This window comes from Podarcis gaigeae (assembly GCF_964106915.1).
Source record: "Podarcis gaigeae genome assembly, chromosome: Z".
Taxonomy (NCBI): domain Eukaryota; kingdom Metazoa; phylum Chordata; class Lepidosauria; order Squamata; family Lacertidae; genus Podarcis; species Podarcis gaigeae.
In genome coordinates, this window is record NC_139691.1 from 43,125,135 (window position 1) to 43,147,758 (window position 22,624).

At 42.4% G+C, this 22,624-nt stretch overlaps 1 protein-coding gene across 13 annotated transcripts in view; it reads right to left on the reverse strand.

Annotated features, from left to right (window-relative positions):
• AFF2 (ALF transcription elongation factor 2) overlaps positions 1–22,624 on the reverse strand; it is a 383,311-nt gene that overhangs the window by 149,002 nt on the left and 211,685 nt on the right. For 9 of the 13 annotated variants that reach the window (XM_083722707.1, XM_083722711.1, XM_083722702.1 and 6 more), the window contains exons 4-8: positions 17,127–17,171; positions 7,580–7,672; positions 3,764–3,856; positions 2,279–2,315; positions 2,060–2,111 (exon numbers count right to left, since the gene is read on the reverse strand). In XM_083722707.1, the coding sequence (XP_083578833.1) occupies positions 2,060–2,111; positions 2,279–2,315; positions 3,764–3,856; positions 7,580–7,672; positions 17,127–17,171 (320 nt within the window). The remainder of the gene's footprint in view (positions 1–2,059; positions 2,112–2,278; positions 2,316–3,763; positions 3,857–7,579; positions 7,673–17,126; positions 17,172–22,624) is intronic. The other 4 variants (XM_083722703.1, XM_083722708.1, XM_083722709.1 and 1 more) reach the window with 1 other exon arrangement.

Sequence of the window (22,624 nt, forward strand, 5' to 3'; positions counted from 1 at the left end):
ATCCTATTGCCAGAAGCTAGAAATGATTGACGTTGCAAGTCCAGGCTTCTGCTTTCCCTTGCTGACAAGCTGGAGAATTCTCAAGTACAATGAGGTTTATGTTTTTTCTCACTAAATAGAAACTAACAGACAACTGCCGGAGGGAGGGAGGCAAAATGCTGGCCCCCTAGGCAATCCCAGCTGGCAGAATGCTTCGAAAGCCTTCAAAATGAAGAGGAGGATCTGCTTCATCCCTTCTGCCTGCCAAGGGAACCTGGCCTCTTAGCTAATATTAATAGAATTGTAAGAGACCATGAGGGTCAACCAATCCAACCCCTTGCAATGCAGGAATATTTAGCCCAACGTGGGGCTAGAACTCACAACTCTGTGATTAAGAGTCTCATGCTCTGCCCACTGAGCTATTCAGGGTTAGCTAAGCCTCCACATCCTGCCATGGCCAATGTTCTCTGGCACTACACTGCTCCTCTCAGCAAGACTTTTGTACCTTTGCATGTATTTATGCAGCCATTCTGGCTTGAAAAGGTTTGTAGATTAAGATCACAGGACAAGCTTGCTGGATTAGGTCAGTGGCCCATCTAGTCCAGTGTCCTGCTCTCACAGTATTGAGATGCATTATGTGTCAAGTTTGTGGCTATCACTGCCTCCTGAAGGAGCAGCTCAGGAGGTGACCTGCACTGGAGATACTGCAGTTACACTGTTCCCTAAGTGTCTAGCTGTCATTGGATGCCTGCACACATGGGAAGATGGTGGCTTGTCAGTTAGCAAACATGCGCTTGCATTGTGTGAACTAAGGCTCCTTTTCTGCACCTCTGTCTCCCCTCGGATTCTGGTAAGGATGGAAATTCACTACTTCCTTCAAACCCTTCCCAGTGGTTGCCAGCAGGTCCTGCCAGTAGATCTCTTCACCAGCTATTGTTGAACCTTCCCAGCTTGAGCTGGCCTTTGCTCCTAGATTACATGAATCTGGTAAGCAATAAAGCCCCTTCCACATAGACAGCACTGGTATATTGTTCTTACACTTCAATAATACCTCTCCAACCACTTCTTAAAATGTGGTGGGGGCAGACAGAGAAACTAGAAGGAAGAAAACCAACACTTCCTGCTTAGTTATTGGGTGAAAGAGGTCAACATACATACATATACTCTGCTGAACTTTCACACAAACTATGGTGTGTTCTGGGTGTATTTGAGATGAAGTATTAGTAACAGTTCTCAGAACTAATATAGACAGTGGAACAACAAATGTGGAATGAAACTTTGTGGATAAAGTGCCTTACATACACAAAGCATTAGAATACACACATATACAACACAAATTATACATATATATCCTGCCTTCCCACAAGCATTTATGCATACCCTTCCCTCTCATGCTTTCAGTGAAGAACGTTTTGATTCTGTAAGGGTAGGATTTACCCTCTGCCCCAGAAATCCATTTTCTGGGGTTTTCTATGAGTCACTGTTCCAGGCATGCCTTTTGATTGGAGGGCAGCCTCTTTCAAAGGCTTTTCTCTCCATTGGGAATGATTGGATGCTCCAAACTCACCCAGTGCAGAAATGAGACGGAAACACCTTTCTTTCCTTTCCACAGAGGCTAACCAGAAGGAGGGAAAGCTAGAGGATAATCATGCATAGGGAAACTGCAGGCAGCTTCTCAAATAGATGAGCACTTCTTCTTCTTTAAAAATAATTAATTTCCTATAGTGTGCTAGTGTTCCCCTGCACATTGGGGTAGACTCAGATACGGTCATGCTTGGAGTAGACCCATTAACATGCCCAACAATTTCATGGACCTACACTAAGCATTATTAAGTCTGGATTCTGACCATAGTTTATGAATGATCTTGAACGCAGCCTAGATATTGCTGGACTACAACCCCATCAGCTTCAAGTAGCATGACAAACCAGTCAGGGATTATGAGAGTTATAGCCCAGCACTATGTGGAGGGCACCATGTTGGGAAAGGCTGCATTGCACTACATCACGGCAGGAAAACACAGCATCATCACTCAGGCATATTGAAAACTTTTCAATGAGGAAGGAGAGGGAAATTACTTACGATTTCTGTGGCACTGATTTGGTTGCAACTTTGCCAGCCGGCTCTCCCCATTCTGAAAAGAAAGAAATCACATCCATATAATTGCACTGAATTTAACAGCACTCTCAAGAAAGGCTTTAGCAGCGCACTGATTAATTTTAAACCTGTTGTCTTAATGATACTGTATAGTGGGCAGAAAATGATAACTGATAGTTTCAAATAATATCAGGGAAGACCTACTTTGAACTCCACATCCTGAGGTCAGATGCTGTGGATCCTACAACAAAAGCACACAAAATGTCAACATTAGTTAAGAACTTATGAAGGAAAACCTGTATTTTCTCCTTAGACTAAGGCACCAAAGTGACCTTAATAAACAAAGGAAGCCCCTTACAGTATGTAGTTCTTGCAACAACAATGGCACCAGAGAGAAACATTTGTTCATTTGTACACTCAGAGAAAACTATTGAATTGTAGCCAATTAGGGCCCTTTCTGCACTATGTGTTTAAAGTTATAGCATGGCTTCCCCTAAGAATCAATGGAACTGTAGTTTCATGAGGGTGCTGAGAGTTACTAGGACACTTCTATTACCATCAGGTAGCTATGTGCATCTATGCCTATGAGTTGGATCATGATAAATTAAGGGGTTTTTTTTTGGACTGGGCAAGTGAACAGGCAATCTTCCTACAGGGCTATGCCTGAGCCACTTGTTTCTGCCAGCGTTGACATATGAACCAACCAAGGCTCTGATATCACCATCAGAGGTCCATCTTTGTAAGCCTCCTCTATGGAAGGCCCAGAGTGTGGCAATACAACGATGGGGATTTTCTACAGTTCAGCTCCCTGGTTGTGGAATGTTCTCCCCAGGTGGGCTTGCCTGGCACCATCATTATATATCTTTAGGTGCCAGGCAAAAACTTTCTTCCATAACCAGGCCCTTGGCCTTTAACTATCTATGACCTTTCATAAGTGGGCAGGATGTATTTCCTTTCCCCCTTTGTTTTAATGTATCTATGTGGGGTTTCTTGTTGGCTGGTTGGTTGGTTGGTTATAAGTTGCTTTTGGTTGCCCTGGGCAAGATAAAGCAAATAACAAATAACAATAATAACAATGTCCTAGGTGATGGAGCAGAGACAGTGCCAACTTGAAGTTTGAGCCATCTTTGGTCAAGGAAGCAAGATAAGAGTGTTAAGCAGCTTCTGGGCAGGTATAGAATCAAAGAATCATAAAACTGTAGAGTTGGGACCACAAGGGTCATCTAATCCCACACCCTGCAATCTAGGAAGCATTTACCCAACATGGGATTGAACCCATGAGCCTGAGATTAATAGTCTCATGCTCTACTGACTGAGCTATTCCAGGATTTGATAAAGTACCACTTCTGGCAATCTATCGGGCTTGTCCCTGGGATATGATTCAGTGCCCATAACAACCTTCCCAGACAACTACAACACCTCCTGGGACCGGACATCACCTGTCACACACTTCACCAGGATGACTGGCCTCCAATTCTTCAAACTCCCCCCACCCCTCTTCTGTAGCTGGTCAGCCCTTCCAAGATGTCTCTATGGGGCCGCACAACAACATTGTTGATATGCATAATTAAGTTGAATACGTTCAGGGCTGAACTGACGCCAGTGTAGCCAAAACAGTAATCTAATTCAGCTGAACCAACCTATGGTCTTGATGCCCAATCTGCATTTCAAAGTCCACTCTTAACCTACCTGTGCCTTGCCCGAAATGGGAAACTTATTCTGTTCAGCCTTTCCAGGTGTGTGTATAGCAGTAAGTGGTGGAGGCCAGGAATGGGTCATCTCCTAGCAAGAGAACAAAGAAAAATCAGAAGAATGTAGTCCACATTATACCCCCATCTATTTTCTCTGGGTTGTAGCCAATGCAAGTTCTACTCAGAGCAGAACCACTGAAATTCATTGCCATGGCTACCTTAAGTTCATTAATTCCAAAGGATCTATGGTGAGTAGAACTTTGTTGGCTACAGCCTTCTATTCTGCTTATGAATTAATGAGCATTCAGAAAGACATTGACCATTTAAAATATATTTAAAGTACAATGATACCACTTCAAATAGTCATGGCTTCCCAAAAATAAGTTTATTAAGGATTTTGAGTGCTGTTAGGAGGCCCCTGTTTCCCTCCTAGAGCTACTATTCCCAGAGTTCCCTGTGAAGAGGGATTGTCTGTTAAATCACGTAGTGGATTGTAGCTCTGTGTGGGGAATGGGGCATCAAGATTTTCACCCCTCAGTGTAATGATTTCAGAACAACCATACTGGATAAAAAGAGTAATATTCAATGTTCATCCTCATTTTCTTCAGTGAAATACTTATTCCCAACACAGAAGCTCACTCTTGTTCTAAGTTAGCAATACAGCTGGACCTGATACACACATCCGAAACACTGATAGGGAATAATCAAGGTTTCTTCATTCACTTATTTGTGGAAAGAATTAAACGTCCAAGATTGGAAGGATTTGAAAAAAATCTCTGAGTATCACAGAAGTAACAGAAATGTTTTAAAGTGGGGTGTAATGGAAGTTCAGAAAATCAAACCAGGGTTTACTTCCATGTGGTTTGGACTTACAGAGTCATGTTAGCTATTGGAAAGGGTGCAGAGTTTATGCACTGAAAGAAAAGGGATTAAATGACAGTTAAGTGGGTATGGTTTTGTTGGCTTCAGAGTTGCTTTGGCCCTAAGGATGTATCTGCTTATCAAAGTGTACTCCATCCTGGAAAAATTATTTAAATATTGTTTTAATTGACACAGTGTGTTTTCTTATAAGGGCTAGGCATGCACACTTCTCCAGCCAAGTCTCCTCCTCCTTTTTCTCTCCCCCCTTCCAACCATCCTTTTAAACTAGCTGTACATGCCCTGAGGTAAGGAACTGAGAAGGATAACATACAGAAGATGCTTAATGAATAGCTAGGGAAAAAGAAGCAACAGCAGCATAATTTGTCTGCAAGGCTGTAGGGTTAATGGTTCCTACAGTGCTCAGAAGGACTGGAGAGAATTAGCAGGAGGCTCATGTAATTCTGCAAGGCAAGTTTGTGAAGCGGTTGCTGCAGGAGGAACTCCCGTCTACAAGTAAGAAACACCAAGAAACTTTCAGTAAATGAGCCCAAGGAATTTGGACTATAATCAACTGCTCTCTTTTCAAATGATTGGGTGTCTTAAAAGGAGGCTGGCTAGATTGATAGTGGGTAGATCTATCGTGAGCTGAGAGGCCATCAGTAGTTGCTGGCAGGGTGGTTTGGTGAAGGTGGGGCTTCCCAACACCATGCATCACTACCACTTATGGAAAGAGAGAGGGGCAAGGTAGCAGTGGAGCTTGCATGGTGTGTGTGCAGCTTTTTGAGGGGCTGTTTGAAAGCCTTTTTGCAAACCATCCTATGCTGCTCTTTAAAGCTCTGATCTTTTGGGTGTGGAGTTCCATTATGCAAGAGTAAATCCAATGGAACAAATTGCTTAGCATTGCACTGGACAAAAGTCACAGGGTTGTATCAAACATAAATCATACTCAAGAGTAGACCCATTAGCCATGCCCATTATTTTCAATGACTCTACTCTGAGTAGGGCTAACATGAGATGCAACGCATAAAAATCCAGCTTACCAATGGAGCAGCAACACATATGTAAAGCTGCATCAAAGGACAGGAGGAGGAAAGCTATTTTTTTAAAAAAGAACTACTAATACTAAGTAAGATATAATTTTATCTCTGAAAATTTTAAAACCCTGGCAGGGTTCTTTCCACAAAACAAAACAAAACCGCCCTGCTTCTTCTTGTTCTGCATGGGTGGTTTTTTAAGGGGTATGTGATAATTTGTCCATCCATCTCAAGAAGTACAAACAAATTAAGAAACAACAAAAATACCCTGCCACATAGGCTTCCCTTAAAAATAGCCAACACTTGGGCTTTGCTCCAAGAAGAGAATGTAATTACAATTTGCAATTGTCAGACAAGGCTGGAAATATCCAAAGGCATTTATTTGCATGTATGTATGTATGTATGTATGTATGCATGTGTGTTCAGACTGTTTCCATTTTACGGTGTAATCAATTCCAATTCCATACACAAAACTTAGCTGACAATTGCAAAACAGATAGATGCACAAATGGGAGCAAGGTTGACGCAAATGTTTGGGACATCAGCGGCAGGCATCCACTTCCCAACATTGACTCTGCATTTTCTGCCCCTGTCTGGAGATCCTTATTGAGACCTTGTGGAATTGACAGCCATGTGTTGTTTTTCATGCCATTCTGTGATCATTCAGAACCCAAAGCATGCTGGGCCCTTTCAAAAGACTGCAGATAATTGCAAATGAAAAATGTAGAACAATTGCCATTGTAAAACTACTGATATCACAATGCCATTATACAAATTATGGTGCAACTGCATTTGGAATTATTGTGTGCAGTTCTGGTTGTCTCCCCTCAAAAAGGATATTGTAGGGTGGGGAAAGGTTCAGAAGAAGGCAACCAAAAAGGTGGAAGAGGCAACCAAAATGAACAAGGGGATGGTGGAGCTACTCCCTTGCAAGGAAATGTTGTAGTGTATGAAGAAAGAGCTGTTGTATGCCAGGTTGCAATTTATGTGGCAAGCAAGTTGGAGAAATTTGGCAGGATCTTCTGTACAGGGAAAATAAATGGAAGAATCCATTGCAAAGGCTCTCTTCAGCACAACACAGCCCTGTGCATCCACCTAATGGTCTTGAGTTTATAATTTAGTATCCCGTTTTAATGAAATGCATTCATGGCTTATACAAAGCAAGTTAGAATTAAACCAAGGAAATGGAGAATTCAGGCTCTGAATCCTCCTATGTGCTAAATTGAGTGCTAATGTGCCACTGGCTGGGATTGATGTGTTTAAATCCTTGAGGATTTTGGCTGGACTCATCTTGGGCCTTTTGCAAAGATGCAGATTAGTGACGGACTCCAGTGGTTCGGAGGCTTAGTGCATAAAGTAGAACTAAATGGTTTCAGGAATAATTCCACAAACAGGCACTGTGACAGTTTAGTTTTGTCCTTTAGAGAAACCAGAGAAGTTTCTTTTTGGTGCTTTGGAAACCAGTGCTTCTGAAATGAAATGCACTCCATGAAATGTTTATCCTACTGAATCTAGCATCACGAAGGGCTCTATATCCACAAATTCTTTGCTGAGGGAGTTCCTCCCAGAGAAAGGGTGGATGGCTCAGGTTATTTCTGTTCTGTGTCACTTTATATGTGTTCTGTTATAGGTCTCCTTTGATCTGTTTTCTGCACACACACACACACACACACACACACACACAAAACATATCATGCACAATGAATTCACATTAAAATTGTGTGCATTTCCACTCAAAGTATGTATTTTACATGTATTCTTTCCATAAAATACATTTTTTGTAAGCTTTTCAATGCATTTCCCCCCTAAATTGTGTATTTTTGTATGCATTTCTACAGCATATTTTGACCAGAGAGAGACCAGAGAGCCCCAATGAGTATGACCCCAAGACTTCAGATGGGGTTCTCTCTCAGCCCTACCTGAAGATGCTGAGGACTGAACCTGGGACATTCTGTATGCATATCAGATGCTGTACCACTGTGCCATGGCCCTTCCCCATGTTCCTTATGTTCCTAAGAAAGGAGGAATATAAATGTAACAAATAAATATTTGCAAATAAATCTAATTTTGTGAGCATCAGTTCAAGTCATTCCTTCTTTATTGGCTTTTCCTCCCTGAAGGTTGAATATCTGGAGCAACTGTACCCCAGAAGATGACTCAGAAACTTCAGGTGGTTCAAAATGAAGTAGTTAGATTACTGGCTGAGGCTCCCTCCAGATCTCATATAACCCCTGTTTTAAAACAGCTGCACGGGTTGCCAGTTCATTTCTAGGCCCAGTTCAAGGTGCTCATGTTATTTTTAAAGCCCTAAATGACTCAGGCCCCAAATATCTGAAAGAGTGCCTCCTTCCCCACAAGACTGAATTGGGGGCTAAGATTAGCAGAGAGTGCTCCATTGGTTGATCCACCAACCTCTGAAGCTCAGGGTGTGGTGGACAAGGAAAGGACAAGGAAAGGCAGCCCCTAAGTTGTGGAACTCCCTTCACACAGAGGTATATCTGGCACCTTCATTTATACAGCTTTTGGCAAATGCTGAAGAGGCACTTATTTACCCTAGCTCTTAACACCTGAGATGTATGCTTCAGGACCTATCTAAAAACAATTTTTAAATATTTTTTAAAATATTGTGCTTTAATTGTTGCAACCCACCTTGGGACCTTAAGGTGAAAGGTGGTTAATAAATTGAAATGATAATAATGATGGTGAAAATGGTCTGATTGCATCCCACATTAATATTACCTCCCGGCAATGGCAACACACACTGCATTGTGGGTGATAATGATTATGGGATTCTAGCCTAGGAATACTCAGGCAAAAGAAGATGGTTCAGGGCGTTCAGGAGCAAGCTCACAATTTCTCAATGGTGTTATGAAATACAAATGATGCGGGAATCCTCAAGGTTCTCCTTGTCCTTACTCCCTAAAAGCTACAACCTTCAGAAATATCTAGGGGATGGAGAAACTCACCTAAGAGAAAAGGTCACAGCATTTGGGGGGTTCTTAATTTAGAGAAAAGACAAGAAATAAGAGACGTGATAAATGTGTTTAAAAGTATGCAAAGAGTGGAGGAAACAGATAGAGAAAAGTTTGCTCCCTCTCTCATAACACCAGAACTCATGGAAGTTAAATGAAATGTTGGAACAGGACAGACAAAATAAAGCACTACTTCATAGTTAAGCTATGGATCTCATTCCTCCCACAGGAGAGTGTGATGGCCACCAACTTGGATGGCTTTAAAAGAGGCTTCCCCAGATTCATGGAGGTTAAGGCTATCAGTGGCTACTAGTCATGGTGGCTATTCTATGCCTCCACAGTCAGATGCATCATTCCTCTGAATACCAGTAGTTGGGAATCAAAAGTCAGGAGAATTTGTTGTGTTTAGGTCCTGCTTGTGTGCTTCCCTTAGACATCTGTGAAAACAAGATGCTGGATTACATGGGCCATTGCCCTGATCAAGTGGGACTTGTCCTATGTTCTAAACTGAAGTCACACAGGTAAAAACCCTTCACCGTCTTCTCTTAAGTATCATGTTTTTCAGCCAGGGCAAGCCAAGAGGCCACAAAATACTGTTGCAGAGAAATTCAGGAAAGCTTTGAGAACCCTGACTTTTTTTTTCTTCCTTCCTTTCTTTTAAAGAACAGATCTTAATTATTACTACAGCATGCATTGCCTTTGTTGCCTCCAGCTGGTCATCAAACACTAGCAGGCTGTTCATTAGCAACAGTTTATCAGGGGGTCACACGGAAAAAGCTGGATAGACGCCCATGTAAAGACCACCCAGAAGAACCGTGATTACTACACTAGTTAGCCCTAAGCAGTGAATGTTATTCATAACTCCTGCAAGTGTCAAGCAGTGACAATTACCAGTTATCATACAAAGCGGAACTGGAGTAAACCTGCCAAAGAACACTGTTTTCCCCCCTCCTACCCACAGTGCAACATGCAATTTATTATCAAGTTCCAGCAATTACAAAATGGAGTTGTTGATCTCGCTTTGCTGGAGAGATACAAAGGCTAGACTTGGTAATGTAGCAATCTCTTTCTCTTTCTTACAAGGATAACTCATGTTCATGTTCCGAGAGAGAGAGAGAGAGAGAGAGAGAGAGAGAGAGAGAGAGATGCCCTAAAATGAAAACTGCACACTGGCAAAAGGAGACAGAACAACGCATTTAGCAAAATCCCCCAGCCCGTCTTTTCAAAGAGCAACAGTCAGTAGAACTGCTTCTGAGGACTATTCTCCCTTTTCAGACGCAATCGCTTCCTTGTAATGTTCACTTATCACATTAAGAAAAATGGTAATGAAGGGATCATGACAACTTCTTTTTGAAAGTGACAAAGGCAGAATTGCTCAGGCGAAGAAATAAGGAAGAATGATCACTACTTTCTTGGAGAGAGGCCTCCAGTGAGCAATTCAAGAGTACTGCTCACTTTCTGTCATTACTTGAAAGCCGGGGAAAGAGAAAAAGTGGCAGGCAGCTCCAGGTTTACATCTGAGCAGAGCACCTGCGCTTCAAGGGATCTTAACACCATTCTCCCCTCAGGGCTTCCCACAGCATCACATTTCCTGTTTCTTAGGGCACACTGCCTTCAAAGATGTTTCAAGTGCACACCTAGATCATGCCTAGAAGGGCCTCCTAATTTTGCCTATGAGGCTGTTTTTTCCAAGTCCCACCCTCTTGCCCTACCCTGACATTCTATGGGACAGATAAAGAAGTGAGATAAGCATCAATCAGCTGACCAGTGCTTACAGCAAAACCCACAGGAAATGATGCCTTTGCCCATATGGTTTGATTTCAAAGCACACAGGCAAAGGAAAATGCTTCAGCTGACATCATGGTGACATCAGATGACTAGCAGTTTTTAAGCCCCACTCTTCTGTCAGTGTGGTCAACACAGGTTAGAAGACAGCAGGATCTAGTAATTTGTGTAGTACCTAGTCTATTGTACAAATGCTCTACCTACTTTTGCCTCTAGCACCACCTACTACTGGTATGTGGCCCTTAGGATATTACTTGGAAGGGAATATGGCCCTTGAGCCGGGAAAAAAATTCCTAAGTCCCTGTAGCTCTCCTGCCAAACTTCACAAACAGCAGAATTCATGCCAGGAATGTGGTTCCAGTCACTGTTCATTGGTTGAAAATTCTAGCTGCCATATTGAAAACTGCCCCATGTTTGCCACATGTTCATTCTGGGCCAGTCTGGTTCCCAATACCTCAAGGGTTACCATTTTCCAGCTGAGCATACTTGCTGACTGAGTTCTAGTCAACAGACTTTGTTGTCTTTGGAACAAGAAGAACAGTAAATGCTTGGTGTAGGGATCTCAGTGTGGCTGCTCAGAGACATGGTTGAAACCTACAACAGTTTATCAGATATTCTTATAACCAAGATTCTCTTGTGTTGAGATAGGATTTCTTTAGGCTACTTGATCAGTATTTGTTCTCAAGTTATTGCTGCAAACCACTTTGAGCAACTGGAAAAGGGAAAAGTGATATATACATTTAAAAACAAAACAAAGTAAATGTGTTTCTCAGGTTCATGCTGGCCCTTTCTGACAACAACAGCAAAATGGCTGGGCATATTCTCTCCTCTCCAGTCAATTCCCCACATGCCTTCAGGGGAAACATAACATCAAAGGTGTTATTGACTCTACGTCTGGTCTCACACTATTTTAAACTAATGGCTAGTGGGCCTTTAAGTTTTGCCAACCAGCCTGCAGAGTATGTTCTGTCAATAAGCAATGCAAGGATGTAATGCTATCTACAGTGATGAAGAAGTGTTCCTATTAAAAGAAAAACTGGCAAGGAATCTTGAATCAGAGAGTCAAGACAAATGTGCTCCCCAAAAACTTAGTTATAGAAAACAATACTTTCCTGACCAATCCCTAATTTTTGTTGGGGATAAGAGCATTCCCTATTGCTGATAGGCACCACCACACAGTTTCAGTTAGTTTTTAAAAACATCTGCTCTGTATGATGTGCAGACTACACATGGTTCACCAGCTAACATCTATCTTTAAATGTATTGCTCCTTGTAAAATATCTTTGCTTTTGGACTTAGACTTTATATATAGGAAGTCTTGGCCCAAAGCTGATAAGGAACAGAAAACAGAGGTCTCTAGTTAATTTATACCTCTTTTGACTGAGGGACTGTTGACCAAAAATCAAATGCTTAAAATGGGGGGAAACAAACCCCTCTCTAGCAACTTCAGTTTGGAGGTACATGCTGTAGAATATGTAGGGGTGTTGCTAGAAAGGTCACAGGTTCAGTCCCCAGCATCTCCAGTTCAAAGGCTCAAAAAGCAAGTGAGGTGCCTCTAAGATACATTTTTTAGGAGCCACAGGATTGCATTCCAAATTCTCTCTCTCTCTCTCTCTCTCTCTCTCTCTCTCTCTCTCTCTTTCATGCAAAGAAGCTGAGCCAGTCTTGATGTGGACATACTAGCCTTTACATCTCAATTTCCACTGCTGATTTGTCTAACATATTGGGGATATCGAAAATATTGCCGAGCAAATGAAACTGGGCCAGATTTATGATGCCTCGCTGAGATCTACTTATGTGACCCTGATGCTGCATTGTCTTAAGCTCTGCATCATCATCATCTCCACACCTGTACAAATGATTAGTGTTTGACACAGAATATAATTTTTCTGGGACAGATTCCATCCCCCTCAACATCTAATTATTGCACAGCTGGGAACACGCAGCATATGTAAAACAAGGGAGATGCGGCCAAAGGGCAATTTTCCTGTGTCAGGGAATCCTCTGGCAGCACAAAAATTGCCAAGCTAGACAGATCAGTTTCTACTCCAGTCCTTGCCTCACCCAGCCCACAAGAGAAGATTACTCAAATAAATCCATAGAGACTGAGATGTTAGGAAAAATTGCCTCTTAAGACAAGGGGTTGTACTCAGCCGAGTCCTACTCAGAGTAAACCCACTGAAATTAATGTGTCTATGTTAGTCATGTTTATTAATTTCAGTGGGTTTGTTCTGAGTAGGACTAGTGATGGATATAACCCTAGTTTCCCCTCCAAGAACCCCTACATCTTGGATGGGGAATTGGTGGACCTGGTGCCCACACATTGTTGGACTACAATTTTCACCATACCAGATAACTACTGGCCATGCTCAATGAAGCTGATAGGAGCTGGAGTCCAACAACATCCAGAGGGCCACAGACTCTCCATGCCTGCCCTACATATGTCATTGACAGGTCATGCTTTCCATTAATTCTGTCTCCTTTCTGCACAAACAATAAAACATATTTTCCAAGACAGCCAGCCAGCCAGGCAGAAGTCTCAAGCCAACAGCACAGGGAAGGAGACTATGTGACCTTCCACATGTTGCTGGACTACATCTCCCATCATCCCTGAACTTTGGGGCAAGAAATCTAATTGCGTGCCAAGGCCCAGTGCCCCGCAGTACCCTGCTGAATAATAAACACACTGACACGAGTGTTTAGGATTATGGGCTAAAACAGGCCATAACTTTATTGGCTGCAGATGTGAGCAGTTTGGTTTAGGCATTGGGTGAAGCCAGGCTATATCTTCACTCCTGCCTGTCTGCAGGGAGTCACACTAAGGGTAAACCACCGACAGAGGGATCCCTATGACTTACATCAAATAAGAGCACCCTGGAGGGTCCCCGTTGGGGTCATGGCATGGCCCCAGCCCACGTCCAGGTTTTGGCCAGGATCCACACCCCCGGATCTCTTTAACAGGCTACCCTTAATGAGGAGGGGCAGGCAGAGGCTACAACCCCCCTCCATTTAAAAAAGGCTTACCCAATGCCTAAGCTTACAAAGTTGTGGCGATTGCTACTAGGTAGGCGAAAACCAAATGGCCTTTGCCAATTCGCCAAGTGGAAAAATTCCTACCCAGCCCCAACAACAAGGCGGCTGACATTTGTCCACAGCAAGGTTATGCCATAACAAAGCTTTAAAAAGAGGGCATGTGGGTAGGGAGATCTGGCAAGGAGGCAAGAGAGGGAAGCCCCCAGCCACAACACTGTTTAAATTACCCACAGCCCCTCCTCCTGCTGGCAAAGGTTGGCTGGGCAGGGGTCACACGGCCGGGGCAGACGTGGAGGGGACATCGATCCCCACCCTTGAGCTGGGTCACTACAGTGGCCCAGATGCCCGGCCACAATGCTGCCCACTACGAAAGGTTAGAGGTCCTAACAAACACATATTAATTTCAGAACAACACAAAGCCAGCAGCAGAAATTCACTAAACCTTTGCCAAAACAGGGAACTCCAGGGGGATAGGTCAGAACAATGAAATGGTCTCCTATCCATCCATCCATCCATCCATCCATCCATCCATCCATCCATCCTATTTGTAACTTGCCTTTCTGTCACTGAGGTTTCCAAGGCAGCTTATGAATATGTTTGGATAAAAGTTTTTCATAACTGTGGTCCCCCCATGTGTTGAAAGAACATGTGAGGGGGCTGCAGCATGGACAGGCTAACAATGCCACTTGCTGCGGCCGCATCCTCTGCTGTCTGCATGTTTACCTGGAGTAAGAAAGGCTCTACATAAGTACAGATTATGCATGCAGAGTCACAGTGTCGCTATGCTGCCTCACTTTCCTTTGCTTCCCTTTGCCTCCCAACATGGCAGGAGCTTCCTTAGGGGCTCCTTCAACTCTTGAGGTGCCCTTTTGTGGGCTTCCCTGATGGCATATGGCAGTGGCAGCAGCAGCAACCCTCCCAAGAGCACCTAAGACCATTTAAATTTATCAACCTGCCTAGAGTGTCCATCTTGCACTGGGGCATGGTTGTGATGGGGATTTAATTGCCTGGCCTTGCTGTTATGGTGCTTATGAAATTGCTGTGTAATGACAGCCCAAGACAGGCATTGTCAGTTGACCCTATCAGGGCCCTGAGTCCTTGGCAGCTGCCCTAGAGTGCCAGGAACTGACACCATTTCTATTCTAGCTCTAAAAATATTTGCCGAAGAGTTCTCCCCAGCACTGGTGCTAAGCCTTAGGTAGAGACAAGGTGAGGAGCCTGGGGCATTGAAGATCCAGGAAACCACCACCCGCTGCCCTGACCATGATGCCCATATAGTCCTTCCAAATGCCATGGGCCAATTGGACATCACAATACAAGGCTCTCATTCTCTCCGACTTGCACCATGCAAGGCAGTAGTGCAAAGACCTGAAGTCTCCCGTCTGTAGCCCTGGCTGCTCCTGGCATATGGGTTGATTTATCTACTCTTCTGTTGGAAAGTGCCCATTCTTACTCATTCTTCAGACAGCAAAAGGGCTAGGTTGCTAAGTTACTGATATTTGACATCACATCCTTCCCAAGGTGTTCCTACATTTGACAGGCTTGCATGATTTACTATGCTGGGTGGCTTGCTGTTCCCAGGCCCAATGACGTCCGTAAAGTCACTTGAAATTCAGATCATCTCCTCTCCTGCCCCCCTACCCGACCTCTTCCCAGCAAAACCTCTGGATTCTACGAGAAAATATTGAAATGGCTTGTGAGCAGCCCTGCTAGACACTGTGCCGGTGTGTTTCAAAATGCAATCAGCACCCTCATCTTATGCAGTTTTCCAGCATCTCTTTTTTTAATATAAGTCAGAAGAGGAAACAATGAATAGGGTGACAAGGAAGGTGGGGATGTTGGGATAAACCTATTAGTGGGCTAATTTTGCTTTGTGAACAAGTCACCTCAGCTATGGCTGGTACATATTAAGTCGATTAGCGCTTTTTCAAATGCTACGAGAAAGGTAATACCGCATATAATTTACTCAGTCAAGGGCATTTTCACCTGCTGATCAATTTACATATTCTCCAATGTCATTAGATTGAATCCAGTCATCAGAAGGAGAGAGGAGAGAATAAATTACAGCCTTTTGTTCATTTAACTCAAGTCATTTTACTTTAATTATCGGCAGGTTTTGTTTTTGCTCAAGACTACAGAGCTTTTAATTAATATCACACCTGTCCAGCTATTTGTTCAAATGTTCAAAAGCTGAATGTGTGTTCCTAACTTAGAGTAGTGCTGTTCTTGGAGTGGGTATCTGTTGAGTGGGTATCTGTTGAGACACTAGGGGAGTTCCCAACTGCAGCTGTTTTGACATGGGGTCCAATCACACACCAACAAATTCAGGCTGTGCAATTGTAGCGGTTTGGTAAATCCAGATTGGACTTTTTGCAATAAGGAAAGTGGCAGGGAAATGCCATGGAAAGTGTGAGAGAAAACTTGCTCTGGTGCAACATCCTCTAACCTCACCAACAAACCAATCAGAACAAACCAAGAGGAAGTCCACACTCATAATTGCCTTTCACTTCACAGCCTCCTCCACTCTCATTGGAACTGTTTCTCAGTACTGGATGGCAAAGGGGTGAGCATAATATTTAACATGTGGATGTGTCTCTACGTGTTGTAGCCTCCACCTGGTGGAGCCATTTCCCCAGAGGCCTCTATTTGGGGGTAGTAAATGGTTCTTTGGGCTGGCTTAAATTTGTCAAAATGTGTGTCTGGTGTTGGGCTGGACAGATTGCTGTGAACAGTAGAACAGGTGTGGGGAACCTTTGGGTCTCTGGAGGTTGCCAAACTACAACTCCCATCAGCCCCAGCAACCATAGCCAATGGCAAAGGATAATATGCCATCAATATTTGGGGGCTGAAAGATTCAGCAACAACTGGAGGTCTAAAGGTTCTAAAGCCATCACTGCCATGAATGTTCCTGCACTAGATTTCAAGGCCCCAAACTGAGACTTTCCAAGTAGGAGAATTAGTGGAATGGAATGGAGAATGTATGGACATCTTTCCTTGCAGTCTCTTATGATGGAGAAGATGGACTTTCCTCTAGGACATGACCATGGTATATACGTCGTTATTATCCAAAGACACTTTTTTGTCCATGCTGATTTTCCAAAATGCAATGTTGGGCAATACCATTCCTAGGACCATGCAAAATGTCACAAAATAGTGAGCAAGTTTCAACAACTCAATAACCCTTTATTAGGCAAGATATTACACAAAACAGTGGCTGGGGACACAAGGGAGAAATCCTGCCTGATCGCCCCCCTACTCCTCCCAACTGTGTTTTAGCTACATGAGGATACAGAGGAGAATGAGTTTGCTTTTAGTATGTAGGATTTATTATATGTACACGCCACCTTTCTTCCATAGAGCTTAATGGTTGCATCCAATGCTAGTCACCCTAAGAGTAAACCCATTGAAATTAATGGACCTAAGTTAGTCATGCAAAATAATTTTAATTGGTCTACCCTGAGTAGGACTAGCAGTGACTTCAATTTGATGCATTTGTTTATTTTTACTTCCCTTCCAACCCATTAGATTAGTCTGAGGGAGATGGATTGGGCTCAAAATCACTCAGTAACCTTCATGCATGAACATAGATTTGCACCAGATCTAAGTTCGCAAGAGTATCAGCTGCCCCCGCTCCACAGGTTTTCAAGTGATAACAGATGGAAACATTTCAACTTACCCGCAATATGTCATCCACACAATTGGACTCACTGAGAAGGTTGACCTAGAAGGGGAGAAATGAATTATTCTTGTTATTACTATTATTAAATGTATTACCCTTCACTCACCCATAGGTTCCTGGACAGGTTACAACCATTTAAAATTCAGCAGGCAGTCAATGTGAAAGCAAACAAACTTTGAATTGTGCCAATGGAGCTGTTGCAACAAGGGAGTTGTATACTCCCTATAACCAGCTCTGGTCAACAATCTGGTTGAAATATTTGAAGTAAAAAATATCCACAAAAATGGATAAAAGAAGAATAGACTTTAGTAATGTAACAAACTTAATTTTCTACTTCCAAGTCAACTTTGTAAATTGAAGCAGTGCAAGAGAAGTGTTGCATTATTATAATTGCTTTTGGATGGCAAGGGTGGTGAGATTATATTAATTGCCCCTGGTTGAGGCTGTAAAATAGCTGAAGAAGTCCTTCTTTGCTACAATGCATAACTTAAAAAGCTAAAGAAGTCTGGATTTCAACAGGATTTTTACTACCTCCTCTTTTAGTTACATTTCTAATTAAACCACTTTGATCTATTGATGCAAAGAGACACTGCTAAATGTATTCACTATTGAGGTCTCTAGCCTTCCCTGAGATTCGAAAAACTCTTAGATCTGTATGTGCTCACACATCACACTTCTTAACTGCTCCCTAAAATGTAAAAGGGAGAAGGAGATCCTAAAATAACTCACTTCCATTCAATTTATAAATTGCATTAATTAAATTCTACATTTCCAGCAGTGTGCAGCCCAGGTTCTAATGCAAGATCTAATTAAAGAAAACAGGAAAGTTGGAAACACAAAAAACACGCATACAAACCCCACTGCCACCCCCACATACCGAAATACTGGAATTGTAACACAGAATTGTAACTGTTTAGCCTCAAATTAATGAGGCACTCTGCTAAGCAAGAATGTCCATAAATCCCTAATGAGGATTTTAAACACATTAAAACTTCCTAATACAAAGTGTTTGCCTTTGTTTTTATCCAATAACAAATAAGCCAATAATTTTATGCCTCTAAATGACACTATTAACTGTCATGGCATGTTTTATTTGACAATAGCTCTATTCAAATACAGTAAAAACCAATTAATTTGCTTGCTGTGAAATGCTTCTTGATAGCTTTTATGGTTGCTGTTCCCCCTGCCCTGTTCTCAAGGAAATGTAAATAGGAGGTCAGTAGAGTGCCTGGTTTCACTTTAAAACACAGGGCAATAAGCTATAGATTTTCTATTCAGTTTGCATTTCAAATGAATGGTAAGATAACCTCCAATTTTTGGAGGGTCATGCAACATACAATGTCACCCTGATAAGCAAAGAGTTTCAGAGTAATCATTTTACGACCTGTGAAATAGCCAAATATTTGAGATTTGATCGTTGCAAAATTACCACTTGGCTCTCTCTTTAAACAACAGCCAGCAATTGAGTGCTTAGCCTCTATTCGTTTCCTACCACTTCCCACGCTCTGAAAATGCAGAAGCATAAAATCTGTCATTGCAATATTAGTGTATGACAAAGGTGGTCAACCTTTTTGGTCTGGCAGGCCAGATTTTTATCTCTCACCCCCACACTATGGGCTAGCTTTTGACAGCTGGGTGGGGCCACCCACCTGCTAATCATCTGGTGTTATGGTGATGTTAGGCAACTGGTAGGTGGTTGGTCTCCCCCTCCTGTAAAATTGGACTGGCAAAGCAGCACCCAGCAGGGCTAAAATCCACCCCCCCAGCCACCAGCTGATGTCGCCCCAAAGCAGCTAGGCTGGGAAGCAGCTTGCAGCTATGGAGGGCACTCACAACTTTCTCCATCTTCCATCTAATCAAGTATTAGACATATCAAGGTTCAAGGATATACTCTGGGCAAAGCACTCTGGAAGGGCACAGAGCAGGGATGGTGAGAAGTATGGATTTGGAGAGTCTTGAGGGTCAGATATATAGAGCCCTGGAGGACCTCATTTTGTGAACTGACTTGGCGTGGCTTTCCAAGGTTTCAGGAAATAGTCTATACTAATCCTGTCTTGAGAAACCAGGGTTTGAGACTGGGACCTTCTGCATGCAAAGGTAAATATTCTACAAATGAGATCCGTCCAACACACTCTGTGTCAGATCTCCTTTTTCCCTTTTGTGGTTGCAAGGCAAAATCTGGAAGAAGAAACAGAGCTATGGTTTCCACTTGCTATGTAAAGACAGTCGCCTCACTGTAATAGCTGTGCTATTTATTCTTTATTTTAGTGAGGATTTTACATATGGAAAATAAAATCAGCATTGAGCACTTTGTGGCAGATTATTGCTACATGTCTTCTTACATTGGTTTGTGTGATTTTATAGTGGCAATGCTCTCTGTGAATGAAATAAGTGGGCTTTCACCTGATTATAGAAATGTTGATTTGAGTTTTAGTTGGCTAATCAATTAAATTTGCAGCAATTTGGGTAAGAGTGAAAATAATGGCTGTGAAACAAAAAGCATTCTTTCATGCTTTTGAAAAGAACAATTCCATCCTGCTGGGGAGCTAAAGAGGAACACCTCTTTTAAGATGGTGCTTGCCACCTGCAGTTTATTGTTTATATTGATTAGACACAATGATTTTGTGTCTTTGTATTTTAAAATCTGGTGCCCACTTAATCTAGGCACCTTTCTAGTCAATCAAATGAGTTTTTAATTAATCTCACTAAGGTAATCAATTAAATCAGGAGTGGTGAACCCCTAGTGGTTCCCTTTGACCACTTATTTTGCCAGTGCTGAGTATAATTGCCTTTAAACTAGACACAGTGCTGGGCTTGGCAGAGAGTTTTAAAACTCTCTGCTCAGTCCACTGCTGCAATGGAAATTTGAATCATGAAATAACCCCCTCTTCACTCATCAGATGATCTATCTCATGACCATGGAGTGGGCAATCTGAATCTCCATCAGACTGCTGGAGTGAGAAGAGAGGCTTGAACCTCTTTGCCTAGCCTACTACTGCAGACTAGTACCTCACACTGATCAACTGATGAGCAGGAAGTGGGTAGTAGCAGCCTCCTCAATTGATCTGTATGGGGGTTATTCTCTCTCTTTCTCTTCTTGTCCTGTAGATGTGTGCCCTGTGGTGTGGGCATCTAAGAGTGTGTTTGTACCATGGTGTGGTCACACCCACCACAAGACTGCTGTTGAAGGTGTGGCTGCTGAAGGATCACAGCCAAGGGGAAATGAGAACCTCTGGTCACAAAAACCAAACAAATATTCACCACCCTGAATTAAATGATACCACCCATCCATTACATCAGGTAATCTGAAGCAGCCACTTTGTGATACAGATAGGGATGTTGGAGAACTGCATGAAAAACATAAACGAGCAGAAATTGCAAATTTCTACTGAGTCCTGAATGGAAATGTCCTGAATGGAAATCAACCCAGCATTTATGATTGGTACTCACTGCTGCTGTTGTTGCTTTCAGTCCACAAACGATAAGTAATTAGATTACGCTCCTCTCCTATATGCATTGTGTTTCCTTTGCATTGGAATGAATAGGTGGACTGATGGCAATGGACGTGGAACATAACTAACTACATAAATTACATAAGTTATGCAATTTTGCCAGTGGGTTGAATAATGTACTTTTTGGTAGAAGATGAACTGCAGTGGAAAAGAAACAATGCTGTGTGAATATAGGAGAAGAAGGCTATTGATGGCTACTAGTCAAGGTGTCTATATATTTCCTCCTGCAGCAGAGGCAGTATGTAGGAGATTATGAGCAAGAGAGTCTGATTGCATTCAGGGCCTGCTTGTGAGCTTCCCATAAGCAACTGGTTGCTTTTGTGGGAAAATACTGCCCGACTTTTGCTTTGCTCCAGCAAAGCATTTCCAGAAGAAAGCATCTTCTTGCTTTCTTATATTATTGGGGGTGGGCTCATTTTTCCTTTTCTAAATCTGTGTGACATTTGGAAGCAAGCACCAATTTGCATTAGGGTAGGGATGAATCATATTTGTTTTACTTGTGGAATGTCAATGTTTGCCAATGCAAATATTTCAAAAAAAGGAAACTAAGGAATTGACTGAATCTCTTTGCCTGTGTGCCTAATTGCTGCTGGGCCAGTCAAAGAAGATCAGCGGTCCCTTCCAAAATCCACTTAGGACAGAGTGCCAAGTAGTTCTTTTTTGGCACAGATGAGGTGAGTTCACCAGACACACGACTGTGACAAATCTAAGATTGTAAAAAAGCTCTTTACAACTCTATTGGAAAGCCTTCCAGCTATTGGGCTGTCCAGAGACAGATTGGTTTTTAAGTGGAAATCCCCATTTATATCAAAAGAGGTTTCAGCTGGCAATATCCCCCCCTCTCTTTTTTGCTGGAAAACTTTGAAAAATAGACTGCAAAATGCAAACCAATTCCTATGCAGATGTCTCTGAGCAGTTGAAGGCTGCTTTAAATCTGTGTTAAAGGGGATTAAATTAGATAACCAATCTGAAAGAAAAATGCAAAGGTATGGGACCCTGGGCAATTGCCCAGTTTACCTCCTGGCATGGGGGGGGGGTTTGCAAACATGCTACCCTCACTGCCAGTAATGTGGGTTCTTCAGAAACATTTGTATTGAGATAGTTGTTTCCTCAAGAAGTGGTAATTTGCAAATGAGACTCAGTTGCACTGAAAAACTTTCAGTTTGCACTGAAAATTTTCAGATGCCCTAGGGAGTGGCCTAATTTTAGAATGTTTATTTTACTTCTATTTTAGTAAACAAAACTAAACACTTTGAAACTACCAAGCTTGCCTTATATTGTATTTGGCATCCATTATATTGTATTTGGCATACATTCTTTGTTACTAATGAACTTATGAAATGGAAAATATTCCATGGGAAATTAAAAAATTGGAAGAAATGCTCCCCACCCCTGCTTCACTGCAGGTGAAGAAAACTGCCTCTCAGCTGTGTAAACTGGTTCTTCAAATACCCTTGGAATTAGGGCTCTTGTTTGCTAGAAACAGCTCTCTTGGAGGCAAGAACCAAGGAGACTGCATATGCAATCATAATGTCATTTCAGTTGTAGACATTCCAAACATTTAGATCTACATCACTGCCAGGATCACAACCATTATATTGAAGATGCAATCTTCAAGAGGGGGATGCAACCAGGCATATCTGAAAGCTCATCTTATATGTTGCTCATCCCCTTAAACTCTCTTTAATCAATGCACAAATGTAAATAAGACAGGGGGAGGGGGGAATATGGGTTTCATTTGATCCCTAGCATCTCTTTAAAAATAAAAAATAAGCATCTCAATGTTTTTAGAAGAGATTCCAGTTGATGTCTCAACTAATATATCCGGGGGGGGGGGGGGAGGTTTTTCTTTCACTCTTCTTTTTTACATCTATCACCTAATCCAGATCCCCCTCCCCTTTTTAAAGATTGGGCTAACACCTGACATTGCTTCACTTGTGACCTTTTTCATCTGTCAAAACAGACAGGTTTTTATCCTGCCAG